Source organism: Misgurnus anguillicaudatus, chromosome 15 (assembly GCF_027580225.2).
Source record: "Misgurnus anguillicaudatus chromosome 15, ASM2758022v2, whole genome shotgun sequence".
NCBI classification, from domain to species: Eukaryota; Metazoa; Chordata; class Actinopteri; order Cypriniformes; family Cobitidae; genus Misgurnus; species Misgurnus anguillicaudatus.
In genome coordinates this window covers 9,249,193-9,264,058 of record NC_073351.2, presented here as the reverse complement: position 1 = coordinate 9,264,058, position 14,866 = coordinate 9,249,193, and the positions used below count along the sequence as shown (strand labels likewise).

The window sequence follows — 14,866 nt, the reverse complement described above, 5'->3', positions numbered from 1 at the left end:
ATATTTGTAGCAATAGCCACCAATACATTGTATGGCTCAAAATAATTGACTTTTCTTTTATGCCAAAAATCATTTAGAAAATAAGATCATGTTCCATGAAGACGTTTTGTAGATTTCTAACCATAAATATATAAAAACTTTTTTGAGTGGATGCAGCTGCTAAGAACTTCATTTGGACAACTTTAAAGGTGATTTTCTCAGTATTTTTTGCACCCTAAGATTCCACTATTTTATATTTGTATCTCGGCCAAATATTATATAAGTTTACATATAAATATATAACTTTCAGAAAATTGACCCCCTATGGCTGATTTTGTGGTCCAGTATCACTAAAAAGGTCCAATGTATGATCCAATGTTGCTTCCCTAAAATAAATGTCTTTATTGTTTTTTCCTCACATTTGTAAGTAGTTGCGAATAGGGCTGCAAAATGATTAATCGCGACTAATCGTTTGCAGAATAAAGGTTTAGTTTACATCAAATGTGTTTGTGTACTTTTTCTAATGATTGTATATATTTAAATATACACACACATGCATGTATACATATTTAAGTAATATTTACATGTGTATAAATTTTTTATATTATAAAAAGATTTGTTTTCTTAAAATTATACATGCATGTGTCTGTATTTATATATACACAATCATTAAACAGAGTACACAGTTTAACTTTTATTCTGCATACGATTAGTCACGATTAATAGTTTTTCAGCCCTAGTTTCGAATAAAGACGCAGTGTTTCCCACAGGATTTTGAGGAGACTGTGGTGGTGATGACGTCACCCGCTAATTAGCATATATGTGACATCATCATGTCGTGTTTGCGTTTGATCTAGTGTTGCACCTGAAATATGTTTCACTTCTACTCTTTGATCTGTATCTGTATTTGATCTGTATTATATATCAAATTGTATTTTAAGCCGAATTAAGCTGTTTTAAATGGTGGTCACCACAAATAAATCAATGTATGGGAAACACTGAAGACGTCTAAGAAATGTGTAATTGTAAATGTAATATTCTTAAATGAGGTCAGAAAATCATTCCTATATCTGTGCAGTCTCCCAGTGTTGTGGCATTACCAAAGACAGTCAGGTTGACCATATTCTCCCTGTTGCCTGCTGGAAAGGTGGTGTACTCGCAGATGTAGGCCGCCTCATCCGAGAGCCGCAGGCTGCTGAACACAATGGTGGTGTCTTCGAGAGAAGAAGGGGTCCTTTGGCGCACCGCGGGATGCTTGAAGCTCACGCGGTCCTTGAAAGGGGGCAGAACTGATACTCCCAAAGCCGGGTTAGCGGTGGCCACGTTTTGCTTGGTCCCATTTATCAGCTTTTGCCAGGTGACCTGAGAGATCTTCACTGGTGGTTTACTGTTGATGAAGAGACAGCGCAGCTCGACCGTATCACCCACGAATCCAGATTTGCTGGGGTCCGTCTGCACTGCCTGCCCATTCCCCGCTGCACAGAGAAAAAGAGAGAAACAGAAGCTATTAAAGTGAAGCTATCAAATTATGAAGCATAATAGAATGCAGAAGAACTGTATATGAAACTCTCTTTGTTAATTCACTGTTTTGAAAAACATAAAAAATGTGCATCCATAGTGCTAATCCATAACTATTAGCATGCTATGTGTAATACCTCAAACATCACCTTTCCCGACAAACAGAACAAATAACAAGTAAAGCAGCAATGTTTACAGGCAGCGTGAGGTCTTAAAGAGCATCGGATGTAGACGTTCCCTGCATGCGTAATGAGGGCAGATTCCCCCCCGACTCTAATCCTTGCCAAACCCTCCCACACTACTCCATCCTAATTATTTCTCATTGGTAAACATGTCTGTGACAGCCTCGAGCACCTATTAAAGGAAATAATGTTGGAACCAGCCTGAGTGTGCCCACAATGATGCCACTCGAATTAAGCTACAATAAAGAAGCCGGGCAATTAGTAGTAAGCCAACACGGTTACTCTTTATCCCGTGATGGCTTTCAGGAGTTCAAGGGTATGGAGATGCTTCTGCAGTCCTCGATTGAAACAAACCGTTTTATCTTTCCAGATAACCCTAAATACCAAGCGCCCCCAGTCAAACATGGCCCCATGCCTTTGCGTCTTGTTTTGGCAAGCCCCTGGCCTTTGTCTTCACGGTGACCTTCTTATGCCCCTCCAGCTGAGATCAATGTGTCAACACTCCATCCCAACACCCCCTTTCTCACCATTCTTTCCTCCCCGTCTCATTTTTACTCATACTTCTGTTACTTTACACCCCCTTGATTTTCTTCTCACCCCTGTTTTCATTCATACAATTTCTTTGTCTCTACATCCTCAACACCTGACCAGATAACAAGCTCGTCTTACTTTAAGCTTCCTCACAATGGCCATATGTTCAATCGCCAACTTCCCGTTCCAGGAACACATAGTTTAAGTCTGAGGCAGATGCGTCCCTCGTGGGCTCGTGACTTCTGTTGTGTTTCAAAACTAGACATCCACACGTGGATAAATTTCTGCTGTGTTGTCCTCCTGGCCTCGCTTCCTGCACAAACACATACTAAACCATCTACCCTCACCTGCCTTGTCCTCCTCTTTCTTATTTATGACTAGTAAAAGAGGTAATTACCTCCTATGGAGAGACCTTAGCAAAGAGGAAGCAACTTTATGCCTGCGTGCTTAATCACGCCACTCATAAAAGTTGAAAATCCTGCAGGGGAAGGAAAGAAAATAAAGGAAAAAGTCCAACAATTCATACAGGCAAAGGTTCAAAGTATCTGTTGACAACAAGGCCGTAACAGATGATTCTGAAGAGACTAGGGTCTATTACTGATCCGAGATCAGCATTCTGCTGTTAATAGTACGGGTAGGCCATTTTAAGTAAAGCGGAAAAACTGGTTTGAGGATGGGCTTGTGGGTAACATCATTTATCTTTGTTCAACGTGTAAAGGCAAGTGTTTAAATTCTACTTTCGGGTCTTGAGGGTATTTGAAATAGAATCTGGGAAATATGTAAATTTGAGAAAAACTAATCGGGTCTCATGACCAGCGGGGCTGAAACCTGTCATTCATTCAAAGGGAGAGAGGGGGGGGGGATATAGAGATGTATGTGCAGTTTTGTCTCCAATACACACAAGAGTACTAGTGACGTATTTAAGTGGCTAAAGGTTATTAAAACACAAATTTCATGGTCACAACTGCGCAAATCTCACAAGCAGGATGAATGCTTGATGCCGACCTTGAATGTAAAGAAAAAATCTATTTTTGTATATACTTTTGAAAATAAGAATGTTGGTGTTAAATGGATAGTTCACAAAAAATATTCTGTCATCATTTACTCACCCTCATGTTGATTAAAACCTATATACATTTCTTTGTTTTTATGAACACGAAGGAAGATATATACAACCAAATATTCCTACTATGGAAGTGAATGGGGCTCATGATTGGTTTGGTTACAAACATTCCTCAAAATATTTTTCTTCGTGTAAATTTTTTACAGGTTTGTAACAACATGAGAGTAAGAAAGTGATGACAGAATTTTCATTTTTGGGTGAACTATCCCTTTAAGTGCTTTACAGAGTTTCCACACCCTAGTTAACTTCAAATTCAAGGACCTTTCAAGGACTTTCCAGGTCCAATACCCTCAAATTCAACGACTAAATGTGGGGACACATTTCAAGTGAGAGCAAGGTTACCGTGTTACCTTTTTAAGATACATTGTTACAGTTCCCTTTCGAGGGAACTCGCGCTGCGTCGCTGCGGTGACACTTTGGGGACGCCTCCAGGTGTAAGTGCGTCTGAATGTGTATATAAAATTCAACCAAAAGTGAGGCTTAACAATTTAAGACAGGGTGACGCCGGAGCCAAGAAGTATATCGCTATCTGAAATATTGCCAAAGACGGCGTTACAGGGACGCAGGAAGTATGGCAAGGGAGACGCAGTCTCTCGGTCCCCATCACATACGTAACCCAAAGCATTTTCATGTGTCAAACACAACTATGCAAAAAAGCATTTTGGTATAAATTAACATTCGTATAAAGAAGATATAAGCATTTAAAGTGAACAGTTTAACACGTGTGCTTAAAAAGTCTAGAATTTTTATGATATTATCCTACACTACATAGGAAATAATATGCATAAAACTACTTGCATAAAATAGATTGAAATAGCACTTTCAATGACCTGTATCTATGTATGTATATTTTCAAAAACTTCCCAGGGCCTTGAATTATTTCTCCCAGATTCACAAACTTTCAAGGATTTCAAGGGCCCGTGGAAACCCTGGCTTTAAGAACATGAAAGATCATTTTAGGTTGCTTTGATGTGTTCTGATTTGCTAGCTGGTTGCTTTCTTGCCCAAACACCCTCAGATCTATTTGATATTCTTCTCCTTTTTTTGTAAGTCTATTTTCACTTCTGCCAGAGTAATACAGCAAAACTGATCACAGCTATCCTCAACAAGACTCACAAAAGAGGATGTTCGTAGTAAAATAATGATTTAAAACCTACTATGAGCACTAAATAATAACACTGTTTATTTGCCGCCGCGGTACCTTCTAAGAAATAATTAAGGTTTTTTTTTTTAAGTAAACACATCAAACACTTCATTTCACATGTACTCAAGCCTGGACGGATGAAATGTTTTTGACTGGAGTGTAAAGTCCCATCAGCAAGGACTCGGGAGACGACAGACTGAATGATTAATTGGGTTTGACAGATAGAAGGCTGGCAACCTCTGCACTGCTACCTTTGGGAACACCTGCGTCTTTGTACACCTCGGTCTGACCCTGTTTCCGTCCGCATTCGCTACCGTGACAGGGTCGAAACAGAGGAAATGACTTGTAAAAAACCAACACGAGCTACAGCGTGCCAATATTACTTAATAAAAAAAGAGGGGGAAGAGAGTATGAAACAGAAGTCTAGCTCATTGTAGCTCAACAAATGTTGAGACATTTTTAGAGGAGGAAAAACCTACAAGCTCCTCCCATTGAGTGCTCTGATTGGACCACTACGAGTTAAGTTCAGCCTCCGCTTTTGGAGAAGCTGTTGGTAATTACAAGTTTCCGGTCCCCAAATCTACACACTAAGGAACCAGAGCCCTTCAGTTCCACCTCCACCACCACTTTAGGGCTAAAGGGGTCTTCCAAAAAAGTCAATAGATGGTAATTATAGCTTGCACATTGGTGTTGAACAATAGAGGCCGGATCGGTGAGACGTTTCTGGAGAGTATAAGCAATCTGTATACAATAAAGAGTAGTTGAGTTGCTATGAGACGAAACAAAGAGCAAACATGCGATAAAGTGAGTGCATGAGACAAAAGCAGGAATAGATTTGTCATTCGTACAACAGTGTCCTTGAAATGCACTCAAAGATAAATAAAAGGTTGAATAGGATCACTTACTAAATTGATGAAAGTGCAGGAATACGATACAAAACATCATGTTATCAGTTTATTACCATGAATCGTAGCTTTTGTGCACCCATAAAGCAACAGCAATATTTGGTATATGGTGGTCCTACATGAGGGTCTTCCCTGAAGCTAAAGACCAACTTTGTTTTGCTGTGCTGAGCACTGACTTGGGACGCCTGGAAAAATTAAATACATAAAACATGCATTGCATGTTAAAGCACTGGTCAACGTCCCTGATGTAACTCCTACATGGTTTGCAGCATTCGGTTTATTAGCAAACATCTATTAATTTTGACAAAAAGCATCACACAGTGCAAGTAAAGTTTATTAAAACTTAAAGCTGGTGGTCTCAGGTCCAGGTCTCTTAATGATAATGGGCACAATGCAGAATTGAGACTTGGGCGTCAACGACATAAAGTTGAAATTTATTTGTTTTCCAATTAAGTTTTTACTGGAGATGCAGGATTTTAAAAAGTACACATAAAGTGACAAGGATCACGATCATAAAGTGTCTGCTTCTACTTAATGCAGCACAGATTCCGCCTCATTCAATCCCACACGCGGATGCATTTGGAGGACCCGGTGGCAGAGACTGCGGCAGTGAGTCAAGCCACTCCAACTAGGACGCCTCCCGTATCACACAGCATCACGCTCCAAACAGAGCTGCCATTCTCCGTGACCGGATCCGCGTCCCTCCCCGGGCACGAGGCACAACACTGGACCCGCTTCAGGCCTCTGAGATAAACGGTGGCATTCGGCCCATCTCATTTGGTAAACCGCAGAAAGGCCCGTTTAGAGACTACAAAATACACCCCATTGTAAGCAAGTAATCTAATAGCGATCCAGGTCCTTGAGAGGGAAAAAGAAGAGTTTATCTCCAGCAGGAAGACTAATATGTTTATGTACTGGAGAGTGATGACACGCTGCCTGCCAGCACATCCCGCACACGCTGCACATTACAGGACTGTACCAAGCTAGCTCCCCAAAATTGATGATGGGAACGTAACGAATCCTACAGTTTTCCATGCACGTACGACTCAATATTTGTTTGCAGGTGCGAATTTGTTTTTGTAGAAGTGTAGACCCCTCCTTCTGAATACATGGCTTTTTATACCTGTTTTACCAGCTCTCCTCATCCAATGTGTCAACCTAAGCTAATATTTACCTTTAGAAACCTGCTGCGGCAGATGGTCAGCACTACCATTGACTTTCACCGCTGACGCTCAAACTTTACACACCGAATATGCCGTTTCCTGACAGACCATCTACCATCTGTTTCTCAAAGCTGCGTATATTTCTAAACCAAGTCCCTGTACAGGAAGTTAAAAACGCTCAGGATGTGCTACTTGTCAAACTGTTTGGCACGCTTGATTTACCCTAAGGGTGGAACGCTATCAATCCCAGCATCCCACAATCCCATAGATGGTTTAAAGTGTAGACACACCGCACTTTGGAAACTGGAATATAGGAGAAAGCTTATGATGGCAGCTGTATGATAGGAAATTTTAATTAAACAACCAATCATCAATCACCTTATTGGCATAGGCATCTCCTGATGTTTTCACTCCAGAATGCACATTTGCACTGCCAGAACCTACTTGCAAATTGCATTTAATAGCCTGATTTTGCAAGAACCAAAAGTGATACAATTTTAGTCAAAATTTAGTAATACCTTAGCAAACAGATTTGTCTTTTGCCCTTACTAACAAACAGATGCAAGCATTATAGGCATGACTGCTAAATAGCTGGCGGGGGGCATTACAAAGATTGCTGCTGAGTGAAGACTTGCTTTAAAGGACTTGACAGTGATCGTACAACCATATGTTGCTTCCTTCCATCTTTGACTACGGATCCAAACCCACTTGGCGCGAGTCCAATACAATGTGGGATGAAGCGTACAGACCCACGCTGTGTTCCCCCTGAGAGCGTTTTTAAGGCGTTGTGAAAATGTCAAGGGGGTGCATCGGCATGCCTATATTCTACCATTTTGTTTTTCATTTACATCATTTTTTACACACCGATTCATCTTTCACAACTTGGCCTGCCAGCTCTTCCTCTATATTTTAATATGCACAGTTCGATAGGAAGACAAAGATGAAATAGCACACAAGCACAAACAGGGGGTGTGAGTCTTAGCTTTCTGGGTTCATTAGCTAAACTGTAAAGGTCAATAAAGAGAAGACCAGACTTTTAAAATTAATGTTTATTTTCTTAGATTGGAGGATTTTGTTTAACCACTGTCACTTTGGATTAAGGCATCCGCCAAATGCATAAATGTAAATGGATATGAATTAGAATTTGTAAAATATACTCACTAAAGCCAACAAAAGATTGTATTTTTGCTGCTAATCACAACTATATATACACGGCAAAAATGACTTTCTTAGTATTTTTGCCTTGTTTTTAGCACAAATATCTAGAAATTCTTAAATCAAAATAAATTTTCTAGATGAGCAAATTGACCTAAGAAAATAAGTCTAGTTTTTAGAAAAAAAATATACATATTTAAGTGAATTTGTGCTTAAAACAGGCAAAATATCTGCCAATGGGGTAAGAACATGTTTCTTGAATTAAGCTTTTAAGAAAAACGTAAACTTATTTTTAGATTTTTTTCTCACCCCTTTGGCATATATTTAGCTTGTTTTAAGCTAAAATTCACTTATATTTGATATATTTTGTCTAAAAACTTGACCTATTTTCTTAGGTAATTTTGCTCATCAAGAAAAAGCATTTTAATTTAACAATTTTTAGACATTTGTTCTAAAACCAGTGATTTTGTGCACAAAACAAGCAAAAAAAAAAAAAAAAAACCGCCAATGGGGTAAGTAAAAAAAATCTTGAACATTTTTCTTAAACACTAAAATCAAGAAAAATTCAAGAAAAATTTGCATACTGCATTGGCAGATTTTTTGCTTGTTTTATGCACAAAATCACTTGCATTTAATATTTTTGGTCTAAAAACTAGACTTATTTTCTTGTGTCGTTTTGCTCATCAAAAAAAGCATCTTAATTTTAGAATTTTTAGATATTTTTACTGAAAACAAGAAAAAAACATTTTTCTTAAACACTAAATTCAAGAAAAATTAAAGAAAAATTTGCTTACCGCATTGGCAGATTTTTTGCTTGTTTTATGCACAAAATCACTTGCATTTAATATTTTTGGTCTAAACACTACACTGTAAAAAATTTCTGTAGAAATTACAGTATTACTGGGTATTACTGGCAACTAGCTGCCAGTAACTTACTGTAGATTTTACATTTATGTTATTTACTGGCAACAGTTTGTTCAAAGTTAAATGAACATGACTTTTTTTAGTCTTTATCTTCTACAGTAAGTTACTGGCAACCAGCTGCATAATTACAGCAAATTTTTTTTGCAGTGTGGCAACAAGCTGCCAGTAACTTAACGTAGATTTTACATTTATGTTATTTACTGGCAACATTTTGTTCGAAGTTAAATGAACATGAAACATTTTTAGACTTAATCTTCTACAGTAAATTACTGGCAACCAGCTGCAAAATTGCAGCAAATTTTTTACAGTGTAGACTTATTTTCTTGGGTCGTTTTGCTCATCAAGAAAAGCATCTTAATTTAAGAATTATATATATATATAAAATTTTCCAAAAATTTTTTAACTATATATATATATATATATATATATATATATATATATATATATATATATATAGTTAAAAAATTTTTGGAAAATTTTATAATTTTGTTTATTTCCCGGGCTGTGAAATTGCCACGTTACGATCACCAGACAAGACAGTCCCAAGTTTAATGGCCGTGAGAACATTTCTAAGAATACAAAGCATTAAGCAAACAAACTATTATGCATAGTTATTGGAAAAGACGCCCAAAAGAGGTCAACGGTAAAACAACCGATACAAGACGAGGAAACAAGTTGTGCTTACTAACGCTCTCTTTCTCTCTCTCTTTTTGATATGTAAACAGGGATTCTGTCATGGTTTCGGTTGGACGGAGGAAAAAGAGAACAAACAGGATCCGTTAGCACTCGCTCTAACAGCTGATGTCATCATCCAGATACGAGATAACACACCACCTGTCAGTTTTCGAGAAGTCACGGGCTGTTAGGTTCGTTGAAACCCACCTAGTTAATGATTGCAAAGGGCAACAACATGACTACACATAAAACTTCCTGCTTATTTGCAAAAGCGTGACAGAAACTAGGCATCAGCCAGAAAAATAAAACGGCATCAGCTGCCATGCAATACATAAATGCATGCATAAATGCATTAAGGGGAAAAAATGTGGCTAAATTATTGATGACCTCATTCAATAGAAAGCTTTTGTTGTAGTACACAGAGAAGAGTGACAGATAGAGTGTGTTTATAAGTATGCGTATATACATGTTTGAGTGTATCATTTAATGCATTTGTGCATGTGTAAGTTGTTGAGAAAGGAGCAAATGGTTGCCAGCTACTAATAACATAACCAACTAGAAAAACGACTTAGCAAACTGGGACGTTTTAAAGAGACACAACCCCCTGTGGATATTAACAACACAAACGTGACCACTGTATCACGGCGGGTGATTTACGACCAACATATAACCAAACAACCCCTACAAGGTGCGCAAAAGCCTTTGAGTCATAGTAAATGTCTAGGAATTTAGAAATAATGAACAAAGTATAATTAATCTTTTAATGCCCACATTGCCAAATAAATACACCTGTGAGCGTTAAATGATCAGAGCTGGCAATTTTTCAATAATGCAGCAATATCCTAAGGCATAAAATCAATAACTGCTGCTAGATGTCTTCATGTGAAACTATCTAATCAATAAATAATGTGACCGTGGCTATTACTGGTGAGCCGTAAGTAATGGATTACACCTCAAATGCATGTTGTGTCTGGAGGATAGCGGTGGGACAGATATAAATCGTATACGAGTTCAAGGAAATTGAGAAAGAGATTTTTTTTTTTAAGAATTTTAAGTGAAAAACTGGATAGCAGTAAGCAGTGCTTAAAAACTATGTAGAAAAACCAATTTGTAAAAAGAAGGGTAAATATTGTCACACTTTTTATGAGAGAAAGCATCTGTCCAAGCATTTTTTATTCCAGAGCTTTGCCTCTTCTAGGGTTTATAAATAATAATAATAACAGCATTATAGAAATGCCTACTCAACATTAATAATACCTCTAAAGGATCTCAGTAAGTTATGTGTCATGCAACAGCATGCAATGCGACACAAGCCCACAAATTCATTGCCTAGTGCAAATCTGTTGTGTGTGTGTGTATGTGTGTTTGTATATGAATGTGTGTGTGCTGCAGAGCCTATGGCCCCAGTGCACCTTGGGCTGTATTGTCTACTCAGCACATCCAGCAGAAAAAAAAATATTTCAAGTCCAGCCAAAAGCGGCGCTTGGGAATACACCAAGGACGGCCATGCATGACAAATCCTCTCTCTGTCCATCATCTTAATAGTAAAAATTTCAGTCTGGAAAGCTTCAAATAAACAGTGCTCGATTCCAAGCAATGCCAAATGACCTGCCAAGAATTCTGCAAAATGACTTGTATTCATTTATTTATTTGCGCTGATCTATTTGTGGTAGAAATATGCATCACAAAACTAACAAAACCAAAAACTGGTAATAGTGTTTCATTGTTGACTTCATATGTCAACTGTACCAAAATACAGTATCATAATAAAGTGTTGCTCACTATGAAATGCTGGTCTGAATGCTAAAACAGAAGAATTAATCGACAGCACCAAATGGCTCACTTATCAGGCATCAAACATGACTCTAATCACTTTTAACACGCGAATAGCTTTCCAAGTTCCCAAGGTTCCTGTGACTGCCAGTAACACAACCCCCTGATAGGCAGGTCGATCTCAAAACAAAAAGAGAACAGATAATCAATATTTGATGTGACGTGCTTCTGAAATCTCCAGGCCCCCTTCTGCATCTCTTACTGATGAAAGAGCTTCATTGAGACGTCTTAGAGAGATGCCACATCGAGAGATTCATCCATTTTTAATGATCTGTAGAAAAACACGAACGTGTCCATCTAATATCAAAGAGCATGATTAATTACATAGCAGTGCTGTGGAAACAGATCACTGGAACTGGTGGGCAACACTGCTTTCTTTTAATCATGCGACACGGCAGATTTATCCATTAGCATGTCCAGTTGGGAATTTACACTCCTACTGGGATAGTGAGAGAAACCCAACCGTCACAATTAACATGTGTAGTGTTAGTATGTGACTGGACTAGTATGTGAATGTCACCAACTGATGTGTCATCTTGGATTTGAGAAGATCACAAGGATATAAAAGCAAAAGTGCTTTGGGAATATAATTTAGCTGATGCTGTCCTGGTTTTTAAAGGGGTTAAAGTGATACTTCAGCCAAATATTAAAATTACCCCATGATTTACTCACCCTCAAGCAATCTGAGATACATATGTACATTATCTTTGAGACGAACACATGTGGAGTTATTTTAGTAAATGCTTTTCCAAGCTTTATAATGGTAGGAAACAGGAATCAGGGGACGACTTATGACTTTAACCCCCAAAAAGTGCATTTATCATTCACATAGGTAATTCACATGGCTTACAGGGGTTAATAAAAGTCTTTTCCAGGTAATTGAAGCAATATTGTAAAAAAAATCTAGATTTCAAACTTTATAAACTGTAATAACTAGCTTTCAGTAATGGCGCCATCTTGGATTCAAAAGAGAGTTTTAGTGTAGTGTGCATTTGTTGCCATGGGTACGTTGTGCAGTGAAGTCCAAGATGGCATCATTACTAGAAGCTAGTTATTGTCGTTTATAAAGTTTAATATATGGACATTTCTCTTACAATACCGCATCGGTTGCGCAAAATCACACAAACATTTGGCCCGACAAAAATCTCTAAATGTTGAATATAAAGAGAGGTATGGGAAAGTAAAGCAAAGAGGTGAGGCTTAAACAGTTCCCTGTTTCTGTAGGGGTATGGGGCTGTACTATTTCCGCGACCATGACCGCAGTGGATCTTTCCAATGGCTCTTTGGAAGTACTCCATTCTCCACACACAACCCACAGAATGTTCACCACATTTCTTCAGTCTCCAGAGCATGTGCTGCCCAGCTGGGTAGAGGGGACGTCCATCCCCCTTTCCCAATATTTCCACACACACCACATTTTAGAACTTTCCCATATCCATGCACACACACACACACACATACGTACCAAAGTCCAATGCACACCATATCTAGGTCCAGGATCCAGTTTTCTCTACAATAGTTCTTTAAAAATGTCAATGGTACTTTTGTTCTAGTCAGCTGAACTTTCCAGAATTCTGTCAGATATTCTCATTCCCTACACTGTAGGTTATTATTGCAGGTCGCACATCAAAGAGCAGAGGAAACTTGATCTTAATGACACAATATCTATCTTAATACGTGTTCATCCGCAAACCCAGCAGTCTGCGGTGCGATGGCGAAACGTGATATTCCGGTGAGATTTTTCTTCATTTTAAACCTCACAAAACAGCTTTGCGGTCATTAGATGAACAGCGGCACACAGTAGTGTACAGTGACTGGCTGTTTGCTGCATTCTGATATCATCTTAGCCAAAACAAGAACAGTTTATTTTAAAACAGATCCAACTTCAGGGACTTTTAGTGAAAGTGATAGTTTATCCCAAAATTATTTAATCACCCCCATGTCGTTCAAGGCTTTCTTCAGCAGAAAGTAGATATTTCAAAGAACGTTTGTAGCGAAACGCTGGCTTCCATAGTATAGACACAAAACCACTGAGACATTTTCCAAAATATCTTCTCTTATGTATAAATTTTGAACGACACGAATGAATAAATTATGTATTTTCTTATTTTTGGGTGAACTATCCCTTTAAGTATTTTTTAAGAGTTAAACACTGAAGCACTTTTGGCTTTCAATTAAATGAAGAATCTGGCTTGGAGATGAAGACGAGGAACCACAAAACCACAGGTTTAGGAGAGGAGAAAGTCTGAGAGCGACGATGGGTGGAATGAGTTACGCTGTTCCCCACAAGGTCTCAGAAGTCCAGGGATGTAAATTGAAATGAAGGCCATGAGGTGCCTATAGATCCTGTACAAAGAGCCATCGTGTGTTTTCATACGGGGCTTAGAACCCTACCGAACACAATGTGGTGAAGGAAAATCGCAGCAGAAGTGCCTCATTACTTCATCAAAAAAGCAGGCCTGGAGTAATTGCGTTGGTCGTCTGAAAGCAACAGAGTGGGTGGGCCCGCAAAGGAGGGTATCGGCTAAAAAACAAGGAAATGGACTGGTGGGACTGCGCGCTAGGGCTGAAATCAAAGGTTCTTAAGTGGTAGACTCTTCAAAACAGCTAGATTACAGCAGAAGGACATTAAGATGAATCCAACCGTGTGCTTTATTCTTTACTTGAAGATTTAAGATCCGAGACAGGAATATGAAATAGCTCTTAGTTGACAAAGAGTACACGATGACTAAAAAGATTTAACTAAGGCTATAAGGGATAATTGCAGAGTTCCCGTCTGTTTCGCCATAGACGCATCGACAGCACATCTGAAGCTTCTTTTCGAACGGACGTCAAAGCTGCACTGTAATTTCCCTCTGTCTCTAAGATGCTAGCTAGTTAAACTCTAGACTGCGTCAATTCCCCCGACCTGCCTCATGAATGCAAACAAACCCACGGGTCTACCGAGGTGGGGTGAGACAATCCTGCATGAATAGAACCTGCTTTTCGTCTGCTACCCTTTGATAAAGAAAGAATAGGATAAATATATAAATAAATAGGCCTAGCTGACACATCACAATAGCGTATTACTATTGATCAGAGGCCCTGAAGCGAGCGAGAAAGGGACTCGAAGAGAGATTCAACAACGCAATTAGCTCGGATTGAAATTACTGTCACTCACTCAAGCTCGCGAGCGCAGACGAACCGCTCGGAAGAACTTTAAATCAGGCGCAGTCTTGCCAAACTGAGCGTTGCGGCTTTGCTAGCAGCAAAGAATTAAAGCCATCATCATTTCCTCTCATAGAACAAACTGTATTCTGGTGGAAACGGCTCACACGTTGCCTTCACTGCGGCAACAAGTGATTGAATTTGTATAGCTCGTTTTAAGACACCCCCAAATTTTGCATATAATAGCAGCTTCGTTTCAAATCTCTGCCAACGTGAGTTGCCCACCTGGATAATGCAGTGGGAGTCGCTACAATCATTACACATTTGCAATTCAGTTGGGAGAAAATGGGAAACTTGCTTGGGGGGGTTTATTCACTTCACGGTAATGGTTTAGATTGAGCTGTGCAGGCAAATTTGGCAAATAAGGCACGATTGGAACATTTGCATTACCACTGAAAAGCATTTTTTTACTCTATATTTTAGTCAGTCTGTGATTTGGATGTTAATTTATTACCTGTTTTTTTTTCAGATTCTGTACTTTCCCAAAACTGACATCATCAATGTGTCACTTATGTCGAATCGATCCT

General features: G+C 38.8%; 1 protein-coding gene across 3 annotated transcripts in view; it reads right to left on the bottom strand.

The window, feature by feature from the left end:
• nectin1b (nectin cell adhesion molecule 1b) overlaps positions 1-14,866 on the bottom strand; it is a 287,273-nt gene that overhangs the window by 223,137 nt on the left and 49,270 nt on the right. For all 3 annotated transcript variants that reach the window (XM_055173651.2, XM_055173653.2, XM_055173652.2), the window contains exon 2: positions 1,080-1,454. In XM_055173651.2, coding sequence (XP_055029626.2) covers positions 1,080-1,454 — 375 coding nt within the window. The remainder of the gene's footprint in view (positions 1-1,079; positions 1,455-14,866) is intronic.